At 44.3% G+C, this 25,756-nt stretch overlaps 1 protein-coding gene across 6 annotated transcripts in view; it reads right to left on the minus strand.

The window, feature by feature from the left end:
• Positions 1-9,360: 9,360 nt before the first annotated feature.
• B3GALT5 (beta-1,3-galactosyltransferase 5) overlaps positions 9,361-25,756 on the minus strand; it is a 31,377-nt gene continuing 14,981 nt past the window's right edge. For 2 of the 6 annotated variants that reach the window (XM_054188775.1, XM_054188778.1), the window contains exons 2-4: positions 16,626-16,776; positions 14,564-14,753; positions 9,361-14,120 (exon numbers count right to left, since the gene is read on the minus strand). In XM_054188775.1, coding sequence (XP_054044750.1) covers positions 13,164-14,120; positions 14,564-14,656 — 1,050 coding nt within the window. In that variant the 5' untranslated portion in view covers positions 14,657-14,753; positions 16,626-16,776 and the 3' untranslated portion in view covers positions 9,361-13,163. Of the gene's footprint in view, positions 14,121-14,563; positions 14,754-16,625; positions 16,777-22,153; positions 22,298-22,481; positions 22,650-25,756 lie in introns of those variants that run through there. The other 4 variants (XM_054188777.1, XM_054188779.1, XM_054188776.1 and 1 more) reach the window with 4 other exon arrangements.

A 25,756-nucleotide genomic window follows, 5' to 3' on the forward strand; every position in this document is an offset into this window, starting at 1 on the left:
CCGTCGATATGGTGAGGTAAGGATTGCCTCTCCCCTTCCCCCCGCCCAAACACACCCGTCGCTGTGTTAATATTTAACCGGTCCTGCAGGAGGAAGCAAGGCACAGACGATAACACACAGACACGGGAGCAAACTCCACGCTGCTGTGCCGACCCGAAAAGCTGGATGGGTGCCGCCGCCTGATGCCTCAGCAGAGGACAGCCATGACGCGCCGTGGGGCACAGAGGGAGGGCTGGATTTATTTTCCCCGGTTTATAGCCGGGCGGGTGAGTGCACTGGTGCCCTGCAACATGGCAGAGAGCAGAAGGGCCTGCCTGCGGGCTCCGTGCTGGCTGTGCCCCCACCAATGGAGGCTGTCACCCACGGCTGGGAGTGCTGGGGTCCATCAGCAGCCCCCGACAGGGCGAGGGACTGAGCCAGGGCCGGCGAACGTCCAGGGGGTCCAGTCAGGAGCTGAAGGAGATGGTGCCGTGGACAGGACTGGAGAGAAAGACACGACATGGCACCAAGGGGCCCATCCAGGGCACAGGGCCAGACCCAGGGATGGGGCAGGCTGCGGCACCCCGGGGCAGGGGCTGATAGCCCCAGGGGGCTGACATGGTGCCCTGGGCTGTGGGCAGGGTAGGGGAACCCCAGGGGCATAAAGTGGGACCCTGGGCTGAGGGCAGGGGCTGATGGCCCTGGGGTTTGACATGGTGCCCTGGGCCATGGGCAGGGTTGGGGAGCCCCAGGGGTGCTGCTAAGGGAGGATCAGGCCCGCTGGTGCCCTCAGGGCCTCGGCAAAATGGGCCCTTACTCTGAAGTGCAGCTTTATAAGCAGCTGGTGAGAAAACTGAATTGGTTTTCCATATTCTAATGGAAAACACAGTCTCCAAGTGATTTTTTTTCCTTTTTTATTTTCATATTCCTAGCCTCCTTTCAGTTTTCGTTTTGAGGAATTTTTTATGTTATGTCAAGAAAATCTTCATTAAAACATTTCACTTAATTCTGTAATATTTTGTGTTTGTTTGCTCAGTGAAATCACAACTTTTCCTGCCACTTTGACAATTGTGTGTGTTCACCAAAGCTGCCATGCTGCTTTATGAAAGATGTTCTTTCCATGGCTGCAGCCTTCATCTTCCTCTGAGAGCTGAACTACATCCTTCACATTACACCATTGCTGGTCATTGAGTTGAACTGATGTGACACATCGGGAGATTTTTACGATGAGTCCGTCTGCCAGGAAGCTTAAATCATAAAGACAGGCCATACGACTTTTATGAACTCTATTTCCTACTAAGAACAGTAACAGTTCTAGCAAGTAGGAATTAATGCCACACTGACTCCAAATGAAAAGGTTCAGTTCAGCAAAGAGAAATGAAATATTCTTTTGGAGGAATTCTGATCAATTTCCAAAATTAAATTTCAAAACCTTTGTTTTATTAGGAAAAATATCACCTCAACTTTTTTTTTTTTTTTTTTAAAAAAAAGGCTATGGAGCCTGCAGGAAGTTTTTTTGACCAGTTATATGTTTTTCTTTTTGCTTCCTTGCTTTTACAAACATCTTTTTTTAAGTCTAAAATCTCACACATACGTTCCACCAATAGCCCTACTTTCATAATACTATTCTTGAAATACTTTCTTTGTAATTATGTCCAAATAAAGCCAGAGGAAGAAAAGGGTAATATCTAATAAGTAGATCCCATCTCCACTTGCCCAAGTAGGAAAAGTGCAGAAGGTTAAAATGGATTGACTAGATTTTCAGCTTGAATTAATGAAGATAACTCTTTGTAGAAATGCTTTGGAAAGGATAATAGCTGCTTTTAAAACTTATACAAAACTCTCATTTGGCACTACTGAGAAGAGATTGGCTCTGTCATCTTTGTAATTGCTCTTCAGGTAGATATAAGCTGCTAGTAGATCATCCCTTAACTCCTCTGACAGGCTAAAGCCTTGCTCCCTCAGCATCTCCTCACCAGTGCTGTGCTCTAGATCCTTGTCCACTTGATGTGCTACCACTGGACTCTCTATGGCTTTTCTACATTCTGCTGTTAAACTGAGGGGCACAGAAGCACACACAGATTTTCAGATGTGTCTAGTGAGGAGAACAGTTTGTTTGAATTTGCTGGCAACAGTTCTCTGAATATTCTCAAATACATGGTTTGCCATATTTCCAATGAAAGGACATTGTTGGCTTGTATTCACCCTGGTGTTCCTTTCACCCAGGTCTCTTCATCAAGATTTCTACCCACTGTCTCTTAGGCAGTAGCACTTCAGCCTATACTGCGAGGTTGTTGCAGCTGATGTGCAGAACTTTGTGTTTCTTCATGCTGGATTTCGTGACATTTCTGTTGGCCCAGTCCTCAAGCCTATCAAGGTCCACTTGGATGTCATGTTGCTGCACCTGTGCTACAGCTGTTATAACACTAGCTAATCACAGGCTGATTATCTATCACTTTACCACACCACAGTCTGTCACAATCTGTAGATTAGCCATATCCTTAAACATGTACACACAGAGAGATGCATACACCACTCTGCTGGCCCCCATCACAGCCATTTCACTCCCATCTCCTCAACGTAGAGAGGACAGGTTGAAGCCCGCAGCAGGAACTGGCTGCGTTGTGGCCTAGAGCATCCACCGTGTTTCTGTCTCTGGATCTGACCCCAGTGGGAATCATCAGGAGAGCACCTGTCATCTCCACCCACACACTTGCTGGTTTGCCTTCATCAGCTTACATCCTCCTGGGTGAATCTGGTGCACAGTGACTGGATTCAAATGTCCTTTGTTTTCCCTGGGGCTGCTTAGGCAACCAACACATGTATTAATATTTTATTAATTATTTATTACCGCCCTTGTTAGTTCCTTCCGTACTTTGACTTTCCTAATGAACTATGATATTGTGATGAATACAACCGTTGGCATCAGTTAGAATGTGCGTGGGGTATGACATTACACGGCATGGTAAAGTGTCCAAATCCCCAACGTCTGAGAACAGCGTGCGCGTACAAGGTTACCCATGCTCATGACTGTTCAAAAGATCAGGTCCTAAGTTTGCTGGTCTGATGCAAATGGAAAATCATTTTGTGAATCATCAGCCTGCATACCAGGCAGATTCCTACCTCCCACTCCAGTTTCTCTACTCTTCTTTCCAATTCTCCCCTTTTCTTCTGCTTGTGAGTAGGAGGATATTTACCGTTTTATTTTTTTTTCCCCAACCTTTGTAAACTCTATTTTGCACACCATATCATTTCTTCTGCATGGTGTGTAGACTGTGTAAACTGCTGGAGCAACCCTCAACGTTTTCTGTTCTGGCGTGTGTTAGTCTGAAATATACGTCTATACAGCTTGCTGTGCAAATCCACGCAAGAAGCTCCAAGTGAAATGGACTTTCTCAGAATCTCTTAGTGAAGCTGTCTGTCATTGTCATTATGGCCTTAAGTGACTTTTTTTTTTTTATCACAGGAGAATTGGAAAAAATGTCGTGATGGAAAATGGAAGAGCATTTAGACACCTTCACTTGTAAATTACATGTAAGGAGTGAGAATGCAGCAGGGGCAATTACCAGTCCCTACACTTCCATGCTGCATGTTAGCTTATTTAGCTCAGTCAAAGAAAATATGATCAGAGAATGCGAGCACTAAAATAACAGAGAAGAGGCACTTACGAATACAACATGAAAGCTTATTTGAGGTCAGGCTGAGAAACAGGAATAAAATTCTCCATTTCCCCATGAAAACTGGCTTGAAAAGGGGTTTGAACATTGCAAAGATTTTGAGAAACGGCTCCCTATTAAAAAATAAATGTTCTTTTCTCTAGTGAAAAACAGGAGAATTTAAATATCTAGAAAAGACTGAGGCAGGAGACAAGCTGACCTAGTGACTGAATTAGCTGTCTCTGTCTTGACGCCTACAGGACACTTCTCTCTAGTAGCCAATCAAGCCAAAGAGATGCTAAGCCATAACCTTTCCAGCTCTGCCTCCCTTTTTTTTTTTCTTCTTTCTATGCTCTTATTCCTTTCCTCTACTGTTTAACAAAATGTTTGGTATTCGGAAAGGCATGTTTCTCATTCAAAACCAAATTTATTAGTGTTAGCTATAGAAGTCTAATTGAGTCACGTAGACCCCTCTCCTTCTCTCACAAGCTTTAGTTTTAAAAATCTTTTAATTAGCCTGTTAATATATTGAAGACTCGTCACAGTGTTATGCTTTGATTCACATTTTTCTTTAATCAGAACCCTAGATGAAAAGCTCCAGAAATAACAGAGCTGTGCCATTTCCTCTTTGTATTACCTATGTGAATGTTGAGATACAATTTTCCCCACGTAGTTTCCGCTTTGTAGGGTATGACAGCTCTGAAAAACTCTTTCTGCTTTCAACATCAAGCACAGCAAAGACCCAGTGCTTGCCGTCTACTGCATATATTTTTATGAGAAAAATTAGGATACTTCAAACGTTCCTACACAACGGTGTCCTAACATTTGTATCCATTTTAAATGAAACCTCAGTTTGTAAAAGATGGTTTGCTGAGTGAACAAACAAGAATTACCGGACAGATCTATTAGTATCTGAAAGATACTGACTGTTTCCTGTGACTTCCCCATTGAATAGTTGATGTGATACAACGTGGGGCTGTGGGGGCACTTACAGAGGAGCTACAATACCAGCATGCAGGACCCCCTCCTCAGCTACTGCGCGCCAGCTAAGACACAGGCATCAATCCTTACCCACTTATCAAGGATTTTTTCTGTAGTCATTAAAATGTGTAAAAGCACTACCAGATGACGCTTCACCTATCCTGATACAGGAGTCTAAGCCAGGCAAGATATGTCACCCTTTGGTGAGGCCCGCATCATTATTTTCACTACAGAGCAGTCTGAAAGACTAGGTTAGACTGGACATCCTGGTTTTGGCTGCAAAAGTTGGCTGAGACCAATCCCACCAACAGAAGATGCTTCCCATTGATTTGAGGAATCCTGTTTTATCTCTTTCCTAGGAAGGCAGGTCGTCTTTGTCTTGACCTGAAGACTCATGAAGTGATGCTTCCATGAATCTAGGCCTGGGTAAATCCTCAAAAACCTCATAACACCAATATAGCTCATCTGATTTTTTCGCTCAGCTTTTTTTATTTTTTTTTTGATGATTATTACAAAGCCATAGCTCTGTGTAGAATTGCTGTGGGCCCTTAATGAGGAAAGCTTTGGATATAGTCTTCTTCCAAACTTTCACACACAGGAGGCCACAGGATTAAACACTTTATTCGCGTAAATATCCTTGCAGTTTTCATTTGGCCTTAATAAATCTGCACAACTGGAATGTAGTTCTCCAGTACTTTCCTGCCAGCACTCCTTCTGAACTGCATTCCATGTTTCCCCTTTGGCAGGTGCATTCCTCCTCTCCAGCACTGAAATCGGTGATGAGTTGTAGCTGGTAAAATGAAAACGTCATAATTCAGGGAACATAGATGAAGACATTCATCATGGAGTCCAGGCAACAATAAGTAAGTAGAAAAGTTTGTCACAGAATGAAAGAAGATGCAGCTTTGGTGCTGTTGGGAGGAGTGTAAATCTAGGAAGGAAATTTTTAGTGCTTTCTAATACATCAGTTCCCCTGGCAACGTTTTCTTTAGCTTTAGAAATGTTTTGTCTCTGGTCCAAACAGTTAGCTTAATTGCCCTGGTTATCATTCAGTTTATTCTAAGGAACTTTTCAATGTATGATAGCATGCCAAGAAAATGTAAACGTCATTCTCTACACTCATTATAATCACTATTACATTTTTCATTATTGCTTAGGGTCATGATTTTTAGATTCCCTTCTGAGCTTTATATGCACAGCCAGATTCTTCAAGGAGTTCAGGCAAAGCCCAAATCTATCCAGAGCTCCTTTACAACTGGCGTGCTCAACACCTATCAGCCAGTGCATGGCAAGTCCAGCTCTGGACATGTCAGATGAGCAGTGAACAAGCCTTGTCAGTGGTATGCACACACAAGCACTATGCCCAGGGCTCCAAATCCCACAGGACTTCCCTGATAAAGCCAGGAAAACCACCATGGGACTATGAAATTATACCCCTTTTCTTTCTTTCCTGATGATTTTGCTAGGTTGCCAGTTATGAGGAATGTTAATACTTACACCTCTGAAAACAGAATATTCATGAATACTCTCTAAGTGACCTGCAGGCATGATCCAAACTGACACTGCAATGATGAGAGAGCAGGTTATCACCATAAAAGTAGGCACTATATTGGAAAAGCTGTGGGTTTTTTGCATTTTCATGAAATGCATCCTTATGACTGACATCTTACTGCTCCCTTTGGGCATTCAGTTAAGATCACCGAGTAGAAATGGCAGGTGGTTTTTCTTAGAAATAAATGTCTCTTATGCTCTCTATCTGTGATACGGAGTCTGTGACTGAAAGCTGCCCTTTTGCAGTAAGGGAACCTAAGTCCCTGGCAGAGATGGTTTCAGATATTCAATTTCTCTTTATATAGCAGAGTGATGGAAGTGCTCATGAGCGCTGCTGCGTTTTGGCTTTCTCTTATAGAAGGGCAGTAAACTTTAGTTTTATATTCAGCCATTTCCTTTGCAACTCTTGTATACAAAATAAGATTCCTTAAAAGCTTAGAGAACTGGTGAGTACTGAAAAGATCTCAAGAATATAGTAAAGACTGATATGTTTATAAGCTAAAGTATCCAGTCCCCTCTTCTCCCTTTTTCATGCAGCACTTCCTTCAGCAAAGCTGGAGAAGGCAGTACTGCTCAGTTACTGTGGCCTCTGGCAGCAAACCTGCTGCCACTTGACTTATACCTGCAAGGCATGATGGGTCTGGCCTCAGCATAAGGGAATGGCATGCCCAAAATGGGGACACCCACATCCTCAGCACTGAGCTCTCCCTGCCAGCAGCAAGCGCTGCTGTTCTGCCACCTCCTCACTCCCGGCAGGAGCACGCTACACTACTCACGCACACCACAGCTCACTCCCACTCCTGCCTCACGGCTCAGCTCACTCTTCTTTTTAATTCCCTCGTTGAAACTTTACCAGCAGAAGCACATGTAAAAGCTTCAGGTCCCTTTATGTACTGGAGTCAAACATTTACTTACAACTGCTGTTCCAGCAATAACAATTAAATTAAACATGAAGGGAATAGAGCCGCCTGGAAGATCTACAAGCTGGAGGTGTAAATCACACCACATAACTAATTTATGACATTCTGTGCCCACAGCTGTACGCTGACGGCTTGTAAGTGTAAGGGCGGCTGTGATTTCTAAGTGCTTTTGATGACAGAAGAATAGGAAGCTGATTACATGGGCCTCTATCCCTGCACCCAACGTCATAAATTAAATGAGGTCAAGTTAGGTCAGTAGCTGAACACAAGGGATCTTGTGTATATGGTTCAGTTGGGAGGGACTTGGATTTTTTTTTTCCTCACAAAAATAATGTATTTTTGAATTTGTGAAACGTAAGGCAACAACAACATTATTTCTTAACCACTGAAATTGTCCAATTATATTTTTCAGTGAAAATGTACTTGAGTGGACTTTTTAGAAGGATGACCTTAAAACCACTTTATTACTAGGCTTTGGCAAAATCTCTATTTGGACAGCCAGAACGTGTGCAAATTCAAGTCTGCTTTTCAGACTGGATCTCCTATGTACTGCATATATCTAAGTCTCATGACTCAGATGCTTTCCTCTATCCAGTGTGACACTTCTGGAAATATATTGGTGGAATGAACTAATGAGTTTAAGTCCAGCTGCAAAGTGAAACAAGCAAAATACACCAGAAAGGTAAGCAAAGAAAAAAGATAAAACAAAAAATAAAGGTAGTAAGGGAAACCTTTTCTAGTTATGGTTTTCAATTCATAACTGCTTGTGTTTGGCAAACAATCTGATGGGCTTCAGTCATTTGACAGTTCCCTTTTAAGTGATAGGGGAACAGTACTGTGCTTCCAGGCCTCAAGGAGCAAGCCAGTCAGCCACAGTCAAACAGTGCTGGCTATGGTGACACAGGCAAAACCATTTCAGGATCTTCCAAAAGGTATCAATTGTGGTTAAAATTGCCTTTTATCCATTCCTTTGCTATGGTTTTAACAATCTTGCATTTGACACTCTTGTGATTTGTAAAAAACATTCTGAACTCAAATCACAGTGTGTTTATAAGGTTTTGGTTTAAGGTGTCTTTGACATAAAGGTATACCATGAGTAGACCGGTAAGGGCAAGAGTGGCTACTGTGGCAGGATTGCGTGCTTAATACTTGGGAAAGCACTCCCGTTCTTGATGTCTTTCTCTTTTATGGGAATTATGTATTTGCTTTAGGAAGAGGAATCAACCAGTCATTTGAGAAGGCATTTTAGAGAAGGGGAGAAAATTCAACAGATTCAGGTTCATCAAGGCCAAGTGCCAAGTTCTGCACTTGGGTGACAATAACCCCATGCAACGTACAGGCTTGAGCGAGAGTGGCTGGAAAGCTGCATGGCAGAAAAGGACCTGAGGGTGTTGGTCAACAGCTGCCTGACTATGAGCCAGTAGAGAGCCCAGGTGGCCAAGAAGGCCAACAGCATCCTGGCTTGTATCAGAACTAATATGGCCAGCAGGACGAGGGAAGTGATCGTCTACCTGTACTTGGCACTGGTGAAGTCACACCTTGAATACTGTGTTCAGTTTTTGGCCCCTCACTACAGGAAAGACACTGAGGTGCTGGAGCGGGTCCAGAGAACAGCAACAAAGCTCATGAAGGGTCTAGAGCACAAGTCTTATGAGGAGCATCTGAGGGAACTGGGGTTGTTTAGCCTGGAGGAGGCTGAGGGGAGACCTTATCGCTCTCTACACCTACCTGAAAGGAGGTTGTAGAGAGGTGGGGGTCAGTCTCTCCTCCCAAATGAAAAGTGATAGAACAAGAGGAAATGGCCTCAAGTTGCGCCAGGGGAGGTTTAGACTGGATATCTGGAAAAATTTCTTCACCGAAAGCGTTGTCAAGTGTTGGAACAGGCTGCCCAGGGAAGTGGTTGAGTCACCATCCCTGGAGGTATTTATAAGACATGTAGATGTGGTGCTTAGGGATATGGTTTAGTGGTGGACTTTGCAGTGTTAGGTTAACAGTTGCACTTGATGATCTTAAAGGTCTTTTCCAACCTAAATGAGTCTATGCTTCTACTATTCCATTCATTTTAACTGGAAAAAGAGCAAGCCTCATTACTTGACTACATCCCAAAGTGTTAACACACTCACAACCGAAAAGATAAGCGAACACACAAAACTGTGGTAACAAAATGCTTTACTAAAATATCATACATTGAATAGTTAGCTCAACGTTCTCATGTTCTACGCAAATAATGCAAACATTGTCACGCATTTTATCTTAACACTATATAGTAACCCGCAGAAATCCAAGAAGAGCGGTATTCCTGTCAGATCCATTACAGACAGTTAGCCCTTGTGTTCCGTTCGGCTTTTTCGTAAGGCAAGTGTTTCATTACAAAAATCTACTCTATATTCTCAAAAGTGCCTAGAAGGGTTATACCTCCTCAATAATACTGAATTAGATGAGATGTGTTACCAAATCCATCATGGACATTTTTGAAAATCCTAACCAAAACTAAGAATATGTTAGTTGATGAGTTAGAGTTGTGAAAAATTTATTCATTTTTCTGTATTCAAAAACTGATCTTGTGTTGGAAGAAACAGAGTATGCTGAAATGCACAGCCCTAACCACCTCTAAGACACTGTTAGCTCTGTTGACTTTTACATTACTTACTACTAAATGAGAAGCAATGGAGTAAATTTTCAGAGTAACTTTTCAAAGCCATTCATAAAAAAATGATTTAATGATCATCTTACCCCAAAAGCATAAAAATGTTAGGATAGTGCACTACTTTTACAGATAAACTGCTCCAAAATTGCCTAAATTCTTTTATTATCCTCTACAAAGTTTTAAAAATAAGTATATCTACAGTGCAGTATTGTATTTACAGATCTAGTTATATTTCTGATCTGTTTGTGATGGTCTTTCATAGGAAGATACAGATAATTTGGCAAAAGGGCTCCTAATACTGTTTTGATTGTGTTAAAAGTCATGAGGCCTAAGCTGCAAAAGTTAATTTCATTTAGCTGATACATATAAACTGACTAGCACAGTGGCTTTGTTTAAATAAATTAATTTGCCTTACATGCAATCGTCTACTTTTCTTAAATGACCTTTTCCAGCAGGATAATCTTATATTTTACGTAATTAATTATTCATTTTCTATATTCTTATTCAAAGTAGCCTACTGAATGGAGAGAATTATGAAATCAGTTTCTAAGTTATGTGAGCACAAAGGAAATATTTATGTGTTGTTTTTTATTATTTATTTAATTAATTATTTGATGTGCCGCAACCTAAAGCGTTCACTTGGGAAGCTAACTTGCAAAAAGGAGAGAAACAGGCTGTCTGAATCCCTAACATTTCAACCTGTACCCATTTTCTCCTTATCAGAGATTTAGCAGTGATAAGCCAAATGCTTCAGATAAGCAGGCCATTAGATGCTTAACAACATATATTCAGTGAGAACAAAATATTTTGAACACGGTACTGAAGAGAGGCATCTTACATGGGTCACTTGAAATTACAAATAGACTCCCTGGAAACAGTATCCAAAATGGGATGGTTTCTTAAAACATGACTAAAGACCTTATTCCCAATGGCACGGTAGCTATGAATTTAGCCCCAAAAATATAGTGGTAACATCTACAAATGTGATTAACAGAGAATAGCACCATCTTCCCAGGTAGTAGCTATATTCAAGTAATTAGGAATGCTAATGTTCAGGTAAGACATATTTTAATGCCACTCACAAGCAGCCATCATTCAGGGAAGCAACCCAAAATACTGTCTCCTAATGGGAGACTTCACCCTTTGGCCACAAACTCAACCTGACAGAAGCCCAGCAGCTGTACCATCCCAGAAGCCAGGTGCCACCGTACTTCTTGGATCTCAACACCTAGTGGAGGTGATCAAGTCAACAGATCCATATGTAAATGAATAGCTATTCTGCCGAGATACAGGCTCCCTGGGACTGCATGGTTGGACTGGCCCTGCCAGCTGGGATAAGGTTGGCACCAGGCACAGAGGTGGAAGCGAGACCCACAAGGGACTGCAGGATTAATTCCCTGCAAACAGGAAGAGGCCAGGATGAACTTAGGCTGCACTATGCTGTCCCAGCTCTCAGACCCTCCCCCTGACAAGACAGGGAACTAGGAGAGGCCAGGAAGCATTCCTTAATGCTCAATATTTTTCCATAAATTAAAGCAATAGCCAGCTCGCACCTTGTGTACAAGAGCAATGAATGGCAAAAAGACATTTCTGCAGGTTACATGGAAAGAATCGTGATTAAAATGCTGTTGCCAGGCTTTATCCGTCTGACCCATCGCACCTACTGAAGGCAACAGCAAAAGCAGATGTGCTACAGCAGAGCTTTAAATCCAAGGGCAAACACATCTGCAAAGTTGGGGTGGGAGGTGGAGAGATGCAGTTCAACCCAGAGGTGGGCTGCTCATCCCCTGGCACAGGGTTCGCACTAGGGAAAGGCAAACATCTCCTTGGTCACCCATCCGACCATCTGGATAGATACATCCCTGCAAACACCATATATGCAGCCATTTTCTGAATGGGAAACTTAAAGAAGATTTTTCTTCTACCAAACAGGTTAATATTATTTCTTTCATCATTAGTTGTCAAAAATAAGTGCATGAACTCAGGTTTCTGTACATCAGAAGAAAATAAATAATATAATATTACTGTTATGAAACACTTTTCAGGATGGGGCATATACCTGCTGAAAATATTTATCCTGCTCTTCAGACACGGGCAAGTAAAAAGAGACACTTGGACAGTCCTCACAAACTTCAATAAAAAGAAAAGAAACAATAAAAATAAATAATCCCAAAGTGATAAAATATCTTTCCCTGTCTTTCCTCCATGTTTTTTACCACACTCGGTCTACATCCCACTTTTACTGCTCTCTAAAAAAAAACTTTTCATACATAATATAGGCATTCAATACCACTTTGCTGGTAAACTGACCTTTTCTTTGCATGAAAGCACATCAAATAGGAGTATTGCATAAGGCATGTTTTTTATCAACTCCCTCCTCATAGCCCAAATGTATTTTTCACAGCATCTACTGTAAAGACTCAATTCCTTATCTCTGAAACCTACAAACATCTCAGTGGTTTCATAAGTCTTTTCTTAGTAATGAAACAAGAAATGAGTCTCCCAGCCTGAACGATTACTTGGGCACATTTTCGCACTAGGTCTTGATTAAATGAGAAAAATCCGCCTGTCTTCTCTGCCTTACACACCCAGTTCCTCATGGAAAAATGTCTAAATCAGATGTACTGTTTAGCTCACTGTAAGTAACTCTAGTTTAGCCTTGGCAAACCATTTACAGTGGCTTTCAAGCAATCAAAGCGAGACACAAATGTAAAAGATGTCTCCGGGTTCTATTTTAATAGAAAGACCGGGACACTCCCCACTGAGCGTGGATCCGGCTCTACCACATATCATTTTCAGCAGGAGGCATGTATAAGGAAACAGATGCGGTAGCCTTACACATTCACCACGTGACCTACAGTACCTGAGGTTGTCCCAAGAGCACTGCATGGGCAAATTCTTCCGCCTCTGCAAAAAATGTGCGCAGAGTGAAGGAGGGATCTGTGCCAGTATGCAGTTCTGCCCACACAGAGCTGGCTGCAAGGGCAGAGCTGCAGTTCCCTGGACCAGGAGGTGAACGTCCTGACAGCTACAAACACCTTTTCTTAAATGCCTGCACAGATGGGTGCAAGTGCAGTAACCTGTCAAAGGGCACCAGGAAGAAGGTGCGGATTTTCTTCCGTGAAAAAAAGTGCTTTGACTTTCGGTTTGGCACTGCAGAAACGTTCCCAGTCCTGTATCAGTAAGATTTGGAGGGCAGGTTTGCAGGCTGCGTCTTTCAGAAAAAAATAATACTTGCAGCTTGTGTAGAGAAGGGATGCAAAGAGGTAGGAGTGAATGGGAGAGAAAGAGGTTTGGGCAGAAATGGAGATTAAAATAACCATTAAAAAAATCTTTAACGTGACGGAGTTAATTGGGAGTTTTGCCAGAGTCAAGAGCAGCCCTGTAAATACGGAACATTTCAGTTTGTTAATTCGAGAAGGGAAGGTGCTAGAGCACTCCTCCACGATTTTCTGTCACTAAGTAATTCCAGTAGCTCAGCTGCTCATATGGGTCTACTTCATGGCACATCACGATTTTCTTAAGGAGAGAAACAGAGAACGTAATCCTTTCTGGAAAAAACGTCTGCTTTGAATGAAGCTCCTCCAGCCGAATTTTTAATTTGGCAAGGCACAGTCCTATGAACACATCCTCCAATTTAATGAATGAAACGCTCTCTGAAACATTATAGATCTGACTAGCAACGTCGGTGGATAAAACATAACCAGTCCCGGAACAAAACGGCGGGTAGGTCTTTCCCGGATACTCTTCTCTACTCACATACCACTTGCTCTCTCTTTTCCGTATGGGGTACTCGTGCAGTTTTAAAAAGCCTGTGAAGAATCTAGTGGTCCTCTTTTTCCTTAGAAGGAGCTCAGTGAGATAAAAAACATTAACAAACACATCTGTGTCGGTTTTCATCACAAAGCTGGACTGGTAACAAAATCGGTGAATCCATTCAATTCCCATCATGGTCTTCAAAGTCAAATTATAATACGTGTCTGTAAAATTCTTTTGAATAATGTCTTTGTACTTTTGGCTTTCAGCAGTGATATCAGCCTGCTGGCTGACATTCACAGTGGCTCCTAGGAGGAAATATGTCACCAGACGCTTGCCGGCAACTGTTCTCTCCTGCCCCCAGGTTTGCCGGATGGCCATCCTGGCTTCGATGTGGTGGTACGAGGATGTCACAAGCAGGACGAGAAAAGGCGGGTTCTTATGACAGTCTATATCTGGGAGCTGAGAGAAGTTTCCTCTGATTCTCCTGAAAGTCTCCACAGGAAATATGTAGTCTTGGCTGTTTTCACAGAATATACAGAATTCGGTCAAATTGTTGTAAAAAACCCAGAAGCTAAGACAGCTGAGGCCCACGAGGCCAACAAGCAGCCTGGGTTTTCTGAAATCCTTCTGAAAGAAACAAGAAGGAACAGTACATTAAAAAAACTAGTATCTAGTTCCTTTCAGCGCTGTATTCCAAACTCCCTGCATAGGGATTTAAAGCCAGGTCATCTCTAATTGAAATCTACCTATTTCAGGGCACTCACCCACACACATTTCTCTTAGTCTCATTCCCACAAGATGTTCTGCTGGCAATCAAATTCACACTCGTGCTTACTTGACTCTGCCCCCCCCAAACTAGCATATCCTCAGAAATCCACACAAGCATGTCCACTGATAGCAGCTTATCCTGGCTGAGGCTTCAGGGAATGCTCCTCCCCATTTTCAGCACCTTACAAAGCATGACTTAGACCCACCAGGACCCTCACAAGACAGAGAGTGGAGAAGCAAAGTAGCAGATAGGTGCCCATGCCAGATGAGAGAGAATAACAATAGTGTTTTTGTTTAAATACCATGTTTCTCCATTTGTTTGAAAAAAGCCTGTGTCCCAGAGCCCGCAAGTGCTGCCCAACTGGCAGACACAGCCAGGTTCCTCCCATCTTCATCTTCTTTGCGTCCTGTGGGACTCTTGCACCGGCGCAGAAACTGTTACCGATCTTTTTGCTGGAGAGGCCATGAGTCACGTATTTGACGTTGAGGCAGCTGCTCAGAAAAAAAACAACAGTGGGTCAGATTATTTGGATGTTTTACCTTTTGCAGCATACCTTAAACGGAAATACAAACCCTATACAGATATATAAACACACACTGCAAGCATTTGTAAATTTATGAAAATTGTAAAATATATTTTATAAATTTTGCAAATCACATATGCCCACACATATCATTTCACAGCAGGGCCCTGCCTACTGCCAACAGGTAGGCAGTGCCCTCGATAAGAAATGCACACTTCCCAGAGCAAAGTCTCCTTTGGTTCTTACTGCGTGAAAGATGGAAAATACTATCTTTTGTCATCGGTTTAATAAGCAAAAGCAAATTCTGATTTATCTGGAGCTGGTAGGAATGGTGTTCTTTTTTTCTCAAATCAAACATTTGCAATTACCCACAGATGTACTTGTGGAGGGGATTGGAGGGAGGGCTTGCAAGGACCTGTATTGCACCAGTAGCCCCTTGAGCTCTCCCAGTTTGGTGTCCCAGCTGTCTCTGCCTCCCCAGCCGCATATAGGAGGGAGCCATCCAGACAACATGCCCCAGCTGCAGCTCCCCACCACAACCCCCAGCCCTTCAGAGCCAGGCAAGCCCCCGGACCAGGTGCAGTGGAGGAATCAGCCTCTCTGTCCATACAAGGCTGCGCCCCATCTTCTGTTGCAATCCCATTTCTTCCCTGTTTCACTCTCTCAATAGTCTTTCCCCAGTACAGCACCAGTTCCCCAAACTGCCCTCTCCAGGTAAACTCAGCAAGCATGTGGGAGTGCACACAGGTGCCTCACCTGACAGCCCAGCCTTTAATTTTTCCCCCTTGGAACTCAAGAAGAGAAGAGTTGCCCCAGATGCCCCCGAGGCCAGTGGGAGCCCATGGTGCAATGGGGGAGGCTGTTGGAAAAGATGCATTTGCAGAGGTACTGCCTTGGTGTCCCAAGGACCCAAGCTTGGCAGTACGTTACAGGGTTGGCATTTACTGAAAGAACACCAAGGGAAAGGGTGACAACAGAGACAACCGACTTCTTCTCGCTGAGGCCATTTTTCTCTTAAAACCATCAATTTCCTTCTTGTTTTCAGGTGAATAGGGAAAATTTTGAAAGTTAAAACCCACTTTTTACTAACATAGGCAGGACGGTTCCTTGGGCTGCTTAAACTGGCATATCAAGGAATTAAATCACCCCGGTATTGGCTTCATCCCTCTGGGATGCTGAGCCCCTGTCCCATCCCTCACCCCACCTGCACACAGCAGGTTTAGCTTCCTGAGTGAAGCAAATGCTCTGTCTTCCCCTCTGCCTGGTATAACTGCTATATATGAAGAACGTATGGAAAACAATGGCTTCTATTATGTTTCAACAGGTCAACATGGCTGTGACTGCATCTAGCAAATCCACCACCATCCAACCTAAAGTGTCTTGCTCTACAGCAGAGATATGAGAATAGGTTAGGTGTGATAAAGCCTGTGGTTTCTAAATTATCCATCACTATATTTTTCCTCTGTTGCCTGCATCTGACAAACAATGCAGTCTGTGATTCAAGATTTCGAGCCTGCTTCCATATATCTCCATGGAACAGTCCTGGAGATGTTAGTATGAAGTGAACATTGGGTCTATCTACAGGAGGTGGTCCAGAAAGCAATGGAGACTTATTAGCAACCAATCTCTTTTCTAGAGGTCATTTTGAACAGCCTCCAGTATTTTAGTATCAAAACAAATCTTTCTGGTTTTATAAAAAATCCTTTTGCATGAAGTTATACTTGAGTTTTCTCTCTGATCTGAGTCAGAAAGTGCAGTTTGTAGCTATCTCAAAGCTTTTCCCATCTCCTATTGTTCCAACTGCAAAATATTTTGTGTAGGGTATGGCCAAAAAAATTACCTTCTTTGTGTCCCAGAGAGTGGTTTGTTTAAACTGACTGGTGCGGTGTTTCGTGGCTCTGCGCCGATCCAAACGAGGTTTGCACTAGAGCCTGGGACCCAAGCGATGTGGGCTACAGAAACCTGCAGCCCGGTGCTCTTCTAGCACATGCCTGAAACGAACACATGAAGAAAAAAAGGTAGTCAAGATCTATGATCCAAATCAGCAGAACTGCAGCCCTCTACTTCGCAAGTACCTGTTCCCACCAGTGGCATGAACTTCCTCCTGCGTTCTGCCGTGGTAAGCAGGTTGGCTATAGGGTCTCTCTGTTCGCACCACTGACCCTGGTGTAACTCCTTCGTGTTTCACAGTGACAGGACTGTGGTAACTCTTGTGACAAAGCCTAGCTGTTCCACCAAAATTAATCTGACACCTCCTTCAGGTGTGTTAATGAGTATAATTATCTAAACGGCACCAAGAGATCAAGACTATGTGCCATATAGGTCAAGAAAAGCAATCTGGCCCAAGGCAGAGACAGGTAAGTAGGTCTAGAGTCCCCCTGAGAAACAGATTCAAAATACCAATTTAAAGAAATAGTCATCTTAATTTTTCTGGGGCAAAGCTACAGTCATCCACTGAGTTCAGTGAACGATCGGCATTGGCTCTGCACTGAGGTCTCACACATCAGCCAGGGAACGACCCAAAGCTCAAATGACCAACGTGCTTTCGACCATCTGCAAGAGTCGCCGCTTCGTAAACAGAGACACAAGCAGCTGCGACAAGGCTGTCCCAAGAGCAGAGGCTTGATTTCAGTGCATAAACAGGAGTTACGACCTCAAATACTGCACAGTTAAAGTTGGCAGCAAAGTTCCCTTTTTTCTTTCCTAATAATCAAAAGTAACGTGTGCCCTGGTGTAAGTACTAATAATGCCTGCTAACTTTCGATTTTCCTCAGAATAAAGCCTCTAAATTGCTTTCTCAGAAGCTCAGCGGGACACGAAGAGGGATTAAACACGCATGGATAATAAGAAAATGTGAAGTACAGCAGGAAACTTCTTTTTTTTTTCCTAAATGCAAGCATTTCAGAGGAGCAGAGACCAACTTGGGGCTTTCAAAGACGACGTCTCTGGTGAGGCAGTGGGTTCAGCAGTGGCTGAGCCACTGTTTTTATGGAAAGACAGGTGGGTAGCCGGGTTTCCCCCTTAGCCCAAGCTCAGAAGTCAGGGAGGGGTGGCACAGTGCCTCTGGCCCAGCAGCTTTCAGTTGTCCCCCCGCTCCTGGAGCAGGACGCTGCCCGGTGCCTACCAGACCTTGTCAGGAGCAGCAGTGCACACTCAGGTCCCACACAGGACTACCGAAAACAGTGGTGGTGAACCTCTACTCGAAATAAAGGGTCTCAAGGGGACAGACTACCCTGCTTCATCCCCTGGGAGCCCTGGCTGGCTCCTCCTGCCCCATGCGCTCGGTCGCAGCATCCTGTGGAACCTCCCAAGCCGGTGGTCCTGTTTCCAACCAGAAGAACTGCACGCGAACAGCCACCAAAGCGATGAGGCTAAATGTCTCCTTCCTGGCACTTTAAAATGCCACTTTTCAGAGGGAGGTTTTTACGGCAACGTGTATTAACAATGTCCTCTCCCAAACCAAATGTCAAGACTGACAGGGAAGAAGGATGTAAACCTGAAAAGGGTACAGGACAAGGGAAAAACTTTTTCTGGTGCCCTCACACAGAAAACCTTTTTCCGTATGCTGCCTATCACCAGTCTCTGCTATCCTGATTCTCTCTCCTTGTCAGCCTGTCAGCAAGTCACAGCAAGACACTGTTCATCTATTTCATACGTGCCAGTTTCTATCATTTAAGCACTGAGTTGCTAGGCGCTTTATTTACAGCTAAATCCTCTTCCTTTTTTTTCGTTCCTTTTTTTTTTCTTTTTTTTTCCTTTCCTCTGTTTTCTTGGTGGTGGGTTTTTTTTTTTTTTTGGTCATTCTTTTATCTGTTTGATTTCTTTGTCTTTTTTTTTTTGCTCCTGGGGGAATTAGCTTTCTAGCTCCTCCCCAGGCACCTCTGCACTACCCCAGCCCTGTCATGACCGGGTGTGCATGGGGAGAGTGGCTCTGAGTGGGGGGGTACTTTTAATGCTTAAAATAAGCCTGTGGCTCTCCAGAAAGGCCTCGATGTTTTACGGTCGGGGAGCTGACTCTGGGGAGCGGGTGAGCCATCCACCTGCGGTGACAGACCCCCAGCAGGAGTCCCCATCTCCAAACCCGAAGCAATCAGTTAGGCAACAGACAGAAAAGGAGCATTATTGTTACTGATTTGCAAATCCTACCATGTTGCCTGGCTTATGCTCTGTCATTACATTACTAATACCCATTTAGCTGATTGACCCTGTAATTTTAACAGCAGATTGAATCTTCTTTGTGGAAGGTTGAGCTGGTTTTATTTACCATGTTGGATTTTAATAAGAAAAGAAAAAATAATAATAATTAAAAAAAAAAAAGATGAAGAGTAGAAACAAGTCAAGTTTTGAATTTAATCGTTGTAGAGGGAAAAATATTAGAGTGATATGTTAAATTCTAGATTAATATTAATCCCAATGAAGTGCCATGCATATATACATAACATAGGTGTATACAGATATATACATACAACCGTATTGTTTTTAGCAGTGTGACCAACACAGCCTAAACACCGGTATAGTTATAAAAAGCAAAGAAACTTTTTTCTCAGCAATCAAAGAAAAACCATGACAAAAAAAAAAGAGACTTTAAAATATAAAATTACTTGCAATCCAGTAACGGAGTAAGAGTTCCTTAAAGATTCACCTCCTTGCCCTAGATCTCCTGCCATCGTGCTACGACACAGATGGCTTGCTGAAGAGCCACCTGACCTGCTGTAACTCCTTATGCCTTCAAAGAAGAAATTCCACCATTTCCTCCTCCCAATCGTGTTTTCTGTACTACAGAGGGTAATGTACTGGTGGTTAACTACATAACCTTAACACGGCAGCTCCCTCAGAGTCAAAGCACAGGCACAGGAGGAGTTTTTCATGCAACATTCACCCGTTAAAAAGGTGTGTCTTTATTATTACAAGGGAAAGAACAAACATTTGCAGGTCTCATCCACTTGAAAACACAGTCTTTCTGGTTCAGATATGGAAGTGTCAGCTTAGGTGTGGAGATTTACGTTACTAAAATGGTTACAATGGTTGCGCAGCCTCTGGGTTCTGCCTCTGAGACTACCCAGGCAGCCAATGCCTAAAGGAGAATAAAGACCACAGCGAATGTATCCTGGCAGAGGGAAGGCATCTGTGGCACAGGGATCTTCTGAATCAGAGGTTGCACCTTCCTCTTTATTAAAAAATTCATCAAGAACCATTAGCTCTTGGTGCACCTTGATCTCATCCACCCAACCGTGACCACTTGCTCATGACATTCATTTGAAAAAGTCAAACAGCATCCTCAGACCAAAATGCAGTTTTGCTCTCAAAACCAGCAAAATGTTTGGCAGGATGTTCTCGTAATGTCACAGGAAAGATGTGCTGCATCTGAAGAGTCAAAAAGAAGTGTATTTCCAGGGACTTTAGCCAAGTCAAGAAAGCTTACTTCTACTTTAAAATATCATTTTGTTTTTCTAAGCTGCCTGCAAAATTCTCTTGATGAATCCTGGCCCTAAAAAGCCCACCAAAATGTCAGCTTGGGTATTTAGTAAGCCCAGATCCCTTTTCCAGGAAGGAGAAAGAGGTTGCAGTGGAGGCTGCAATATGGGCTGCTAGGCAACCTGTTGCAAAGTTCATACTATCAATGCAGAGAAACTGTACAGGACAGCCATTACAGCCCAGCCCCTGGTGCGGGTGCTCTTTGTCCTTTTTAGGAGCATATTCGTACGGTTTTGACTTATTCCACTTCTGCAGGCGATCCAAACACAGCTGGCACGCAACCAGCAAAGAGGCACCCACTCCCGCAAGTGGAGAAAACAGCAGTGTCTCTGGGGTGCTTCCTCCTTGTTCTCCCTGAAGGACCTTTTCTCATCTTGGTAGTCATGTTTTCCAAACATTCAGCTGAAAAATCTTCTCTTTCACTCTCTGTCTTCCCTTCATCCACTGTGTACCAAATATCCCTTTCCAAGTTTCTCTTCAATGCTAACAGATTTGCTTCTTCTAAGGCTCCCTCTATTCCTACAATCTTCCATTTATCACTGATGCTAATGAGCATATTTAACTTTCTTAAGAATTGCCTCATGAATCAGCAATTTTACTACAATTACTACTTAACTTGCTATATTCCAAACTCCAGAGCTCATCAAAGATAAGCAATTGTCCACGATGGGATGAATCAGAGCAGCCTTAACCAATATAAACGCATGTGGTTTGTTGTGTTGCACAGGAACAAAATCCAGCTCACAGCCACTCTCTTCATGAAGAAATCAAGCAATGAGAAAAATTGTTCTTTAAGCTCTTGCTGCCAATGCTATGACTCCAAAAGCCTGATTCTCTGAGCTATAGGAGCACTGTGCTTCAAAAATTGTATGTACGGTGTTTTTGTCCTCCAAAACAAATAATTTATTTTACCCTCATTTACAAGTAGTGCTAGAAGTTGGATTTTTCATCTTAAAAAAAAAAAAAAAGTCTTTCAGACAGGATGAGGGTCTTGCTCTCCCTTGCAAGCAATCGCAAGCTGCATGAAGGAAGCAGGAAAAGAGCACTGCAGAGAAGAAAGAGCTAAGGAGTTTGTACAAAAAAATGTTCAAAACAGGAAAAATTTCCAATGAAGACATTCCAACCTCGCTCTTAGACGTTTCATAAACGAGTGCTGCTCGGCCCTGCCAATATCACTGTAGGGTTAGGACTTACCAGGATGCTACCTTTCAGATGGTTGGTTTTTTCCCCTATTTTAAGCTGGGGCAGCACTTGCTCGGAGTAGGCGAGCCCGGCGCTCGTGTCGTTCTGTGCCCTTTCGTTTCATGCTGACTCTTGGCACAGTCGTTTTTTATTGCTTGGAGCTTTGCTCTTCCCCCATCGATACCTTGGTCGAACTAAGTCTTTACATTTACATGTCTATTAAAGAGGCAGTCTGGTACTTTTGGAGGGTAACGTTCCTGGGCATCCTTTAGTTTCCACCCAGGGCAGGGATAGCCCAGGAACAGCCATTCGGGCTCCCCTCCCCGCCCCAGCCCTGCGCCAAACACTCACCAGAAGGGACGGCGTCCAGCTCCTCTTCTGATTAGCAGAGATAAGGCAGAAAGCAGAGGAACAGAAATCCCACTGCGGGGCCTTAACGCTGGCAAACACTTCGTAAACAACTACTTGGCTCTAAAAGTGCTGATTATTCACAGTAATGTTTTCAGGATCCGGCCCAATGGCTGCTTTTTTAATTACTTACCTGTACCTCACAGATCTTCCTCTTTTTAGGCATTTTATCCAGGGTCTCAGCAAACACGCAGGACAGCGAGGAAAATATTGCCCTGCGTTTGTCCTAACTGATCCTGGTCTTTATCTGGGGACAGGCTCACAGGCTGCCAAAACATTTTCCCGTCTCAAAACACACACTACCTTCTTACCATCAAATGAGTATACTCCTCATGCCAATTAGCGTGATGCACCTCATCATCCCCTTTACCAGGATGGGCATTGCAGTCCAGAGACCTCGGCCGAGCCCCGGGCCACCATGGGGCCACACGCTGCTCAGCTCAGGCAAGTGGCTTCCCCGGGTAGGGAGGTCTGGACTTTGATCCCAGTCTTCGAAGCGGGTTTGCACCTGCCACCTCTCTTATCTTGCTCTCCTAACCCAGCTGCGGAGGTCAGAGAGTTTGGGAAAGTGGGTGACTCATGTCCAAGGACACATCCATAGGCAAACGGACTCTCCCACCCGTGGTCATACCTGCAGTTGGAGTTCAGGAAAGAAATGGGCAGCTCCTCACCTCAGACGCCTGCAGCACATCCTCCGGCGGCTCTGGCCATGTTGCTGCAGCGAGGGAAGAGCAGCTTCCTACTGGGAAGTGCTGGCTCCAGTTTGGGAAGTCTCCCCTGATCCCCCCGCAGCCCGGCCATCCCCGGCCAGGCGGTGCATGATCTGTCTGTGTCTCCGGAGCGAGAAGGCAGCGATGCGGCAGCGGCAGCGGTAACCTGAGCTCCCTGCCTGTCTCTTCCCTCTCTCCCTCCTCCTTCCCTCCCTCTCTCCCTCCCTCTCCCTGCCTCCCTCCCTCCCGCTCTCCCGTAGGTAGCAGACCAACTGTACAGCTGCAGCTCCATCGGCAGGGAAGGGAAAGTTAGGAACTGTCTACAGATGTTTTTATTTTGCATATTTTGGATGGGAGGGGGGAGGCGATGGCCTCCCAGGCGCCGGAGCGGTGCTCACGGAGCTGGAAATCATGTCAGAGCAGAGCCAGCCCGTGCCAGCGCTGGGAAAGTTCAGCTCCGCGCTCCCAATTAGGAGCGATACTGCCTTGATTTGCACAGTGGGAGAGAAATCTCCCTCTGCTAAAAAGGCTGCATTGAGGCACCTCAGAGTCACGGGATTTTCCCTGATGAGGAATGACAACCTGGTGAAAAGGGCAAAGGGGAGCAAACACCACCCTGCACGCACCCCCGGGCAGCATCAGTGGGGTGGCAGCACCCCGACTCGCAGTCCTCGGTCCCCACTCTCTGCCTGGTCGCTTCCTCACCCCTTTCCTCGGATCCCTGTGTTTGCTCGACCCCGACACTTTGCTGTTTGGGCACCAGTTCGGGTTCAGGGCAGCGCTCGGCCCCAGGCAGAGGCAAGCCTTTGCTCTAGGGCTTGGCCCAACTCCAGGGGAGACGTCTCACCCCCTTCCAGGGCCACTTTCAATACATCTTGATGCAAGTGGAGAAGTGCAGCATTTTTACCTTTGCCTATATGCAAACTGTCACCTGGTGATAGCAATCAATAACAGGAAGTTTCACATGACAACGATTATTGAAGAACATAGCTTCAAGGAACTACATTTCTCTCCTAAGTGCTGCAAGCTCAAGCAGGAAAGAGTACTTCCAAATAAATGTTATAGATAAAGCAGCCCATTTAATAGCAACACACCCGCTAACAATTTCAGGAGTTGGAATTTCTAGCAAGAAATATTTGCCTTGATTTGTCATTGTCATTTTTGAAACAGGTTGTTCTAGCGCAGCATGAAAAACGAGAGACGAATCAATCACTATGGGCTGCTGGCAGCTCCCTTTCTTCTCCCCCTCCGCTCCAAGGCTAGAGATGGATAGATGTCGTGAAGGAGACATAGTTTGCTTATTCTAGTTTGCAGGAGGAATACAAGAACAGAGGTTCAGATCCAATGCCAGATTTGCTGCAGAGAGGGCTGCTCCAAGAAGCATGAGGTTTTGCTTTTTTTTTTTTTTAAAGCAAAAAACCAAACCCAGGCAGCTTTAATTTCCTCTAAAAAGGAAGCATTAGCTAAGCCACCTAGAATGCCTGTGTCTCCTTCTGCATGCATGCCTATCTCTTTTGTGCTCCAAGTTCCTAAGAAAAATCCTTCCCTTTAGTTTTGGGAAACTGCTAACGCTTTCTTTGTCACAGTCTGACCTACAAAGTCCAAGAGACACGCCACACACAAAAGCTTCTGCAAGCAAATTTCCTACCCTCCGCCTGGACGAGGGACATTTTCCCATGGAAAATGGGAATCCGGCAGAGGGCTAGGGCTCACAGCTCTGCTCGCAGAGCTCCTGCACATCACATCGCTCCCCAGCTGCCCTCGGGGCTGGTCCTGTCCAAGGAGCTTTCTGAAAAGGGAATGCGTGTTTCATATCAAACCTGTTTCCATTCCCTTCAGCTATGGCCGTGACAGCTAGTGCTCCCAGCTCGCCACGTGTGTTTTAGCCGTTTGCCTCTCCGCGGCTTTTAACCTGCCCAGCTGTCGTTAAAGCCAGGGAGACTCGAGGGCGTTCGCTCTCTGGCAGGACTGCGCGCTGCTAAGTACACACTGCGCTCGGAGATTACACAGGGTAATGTCTGGGAGGGGCAGAAGAGGGAGAAAATTAAACTCTAAAATATCTAGTCTTTGCGCTGTGGGAAAAACCAACAAGCCAACAAGCAAAATCTACTTCTCTATACCTCTGATTCAGGATTGCGCTTGCTGTGTAAGTCCACCTCTACTCCAGGAAAGGATTTAAGCAGAGTAATGTAAACATATGCCTATATTTCATTACCAGTAAATTTAAGTCAACAATATGTCTACATGGAGTCAGGCCTCAGAGAGTGAGTCAGGGCTTAAATCAGTGTTGTAATTGAACTAAAATAATCTAAGCCTTCTCTAAAAGCACATAGCTTTAACCTGTCACATCAAATGAAAATTATATACTTAAACTATAATCTTCCTGTTCCCTTAGTCATCAAAAGAGGCTAGATCAAATTAAAAAACAAGAGAGCATGGATTACCGCTTAGCTGGGTGAGGAGGAGGTGGGGTTCATGGATATTCGGCTTGAACCAAGAGGTATTTCTGCCTTCCAAACCGGAGCCACCCCCAAACTCAGCTCCTCCAGCACCCCCATCCATATCGCTCCTTTCTCCTTCGAGCAGGAAACTGGCAGCCTGAAACCCCGATTGCGTTGGTGGCTCTATGTTGTCATCTCCCCTGACAAGTAACGTTTGTTGGACGTGGCCTTGCTAAGTGACAGTGCATATTTCCACATACGAGCTTGTTCAAGCGGAAGGCAGCAGGCAGAGATAAGGTCAGAACTGCAAACACCCTTCAGATGATGCCACTGTTTGGTTTGGGTTTAGGTTTGCTGGGCTTTGTTTTGCAGCAGTAAGAAAAATGTGAATAGGAGCTCTGTCCTTGGGTTTTTCTGAACGCTTGTGCTGATAAGACGGCTGTGAGTGCGGCAGAGAAGCACTTGCAGCTGAAGAGGGTAAGTGATTTACAGGGTGTATACTCCGTGTGGGTATGGGATGTTTCAACGGCTTTGTTACCTGACGGGAAGTTTCAAGGCTATTCACTTTAATGCAAAATTAAATCCAATTTTCGTATAGGAGTTTTCAAGATTTTTCCACACCGAATCTACACAGATTTACTTCAGTCGGGAGGAGGACTTTTGTGGAAACAACAGCATCATCCCTTCAATAAGCACAGTTTATGCTATAAAGGCATTAATAGCAGTGCAGATCAATCTAATATGCGGAAAATTGT

Source organism: Rissa tridactyla, chromosome 1 (assembly GCF_028500815.1).
Source record: "Rissa tridactyla isolate bRisTri1 chromosome 1, bRisTri1.patW.cur.20221130, whole genome shotgun sequence".
Lineage (NCBI taxonomy): Eukaryota > Metazoa > Chordata > Aves > Charadriiformes > Laridae > Rissa > Rissa tridactyla.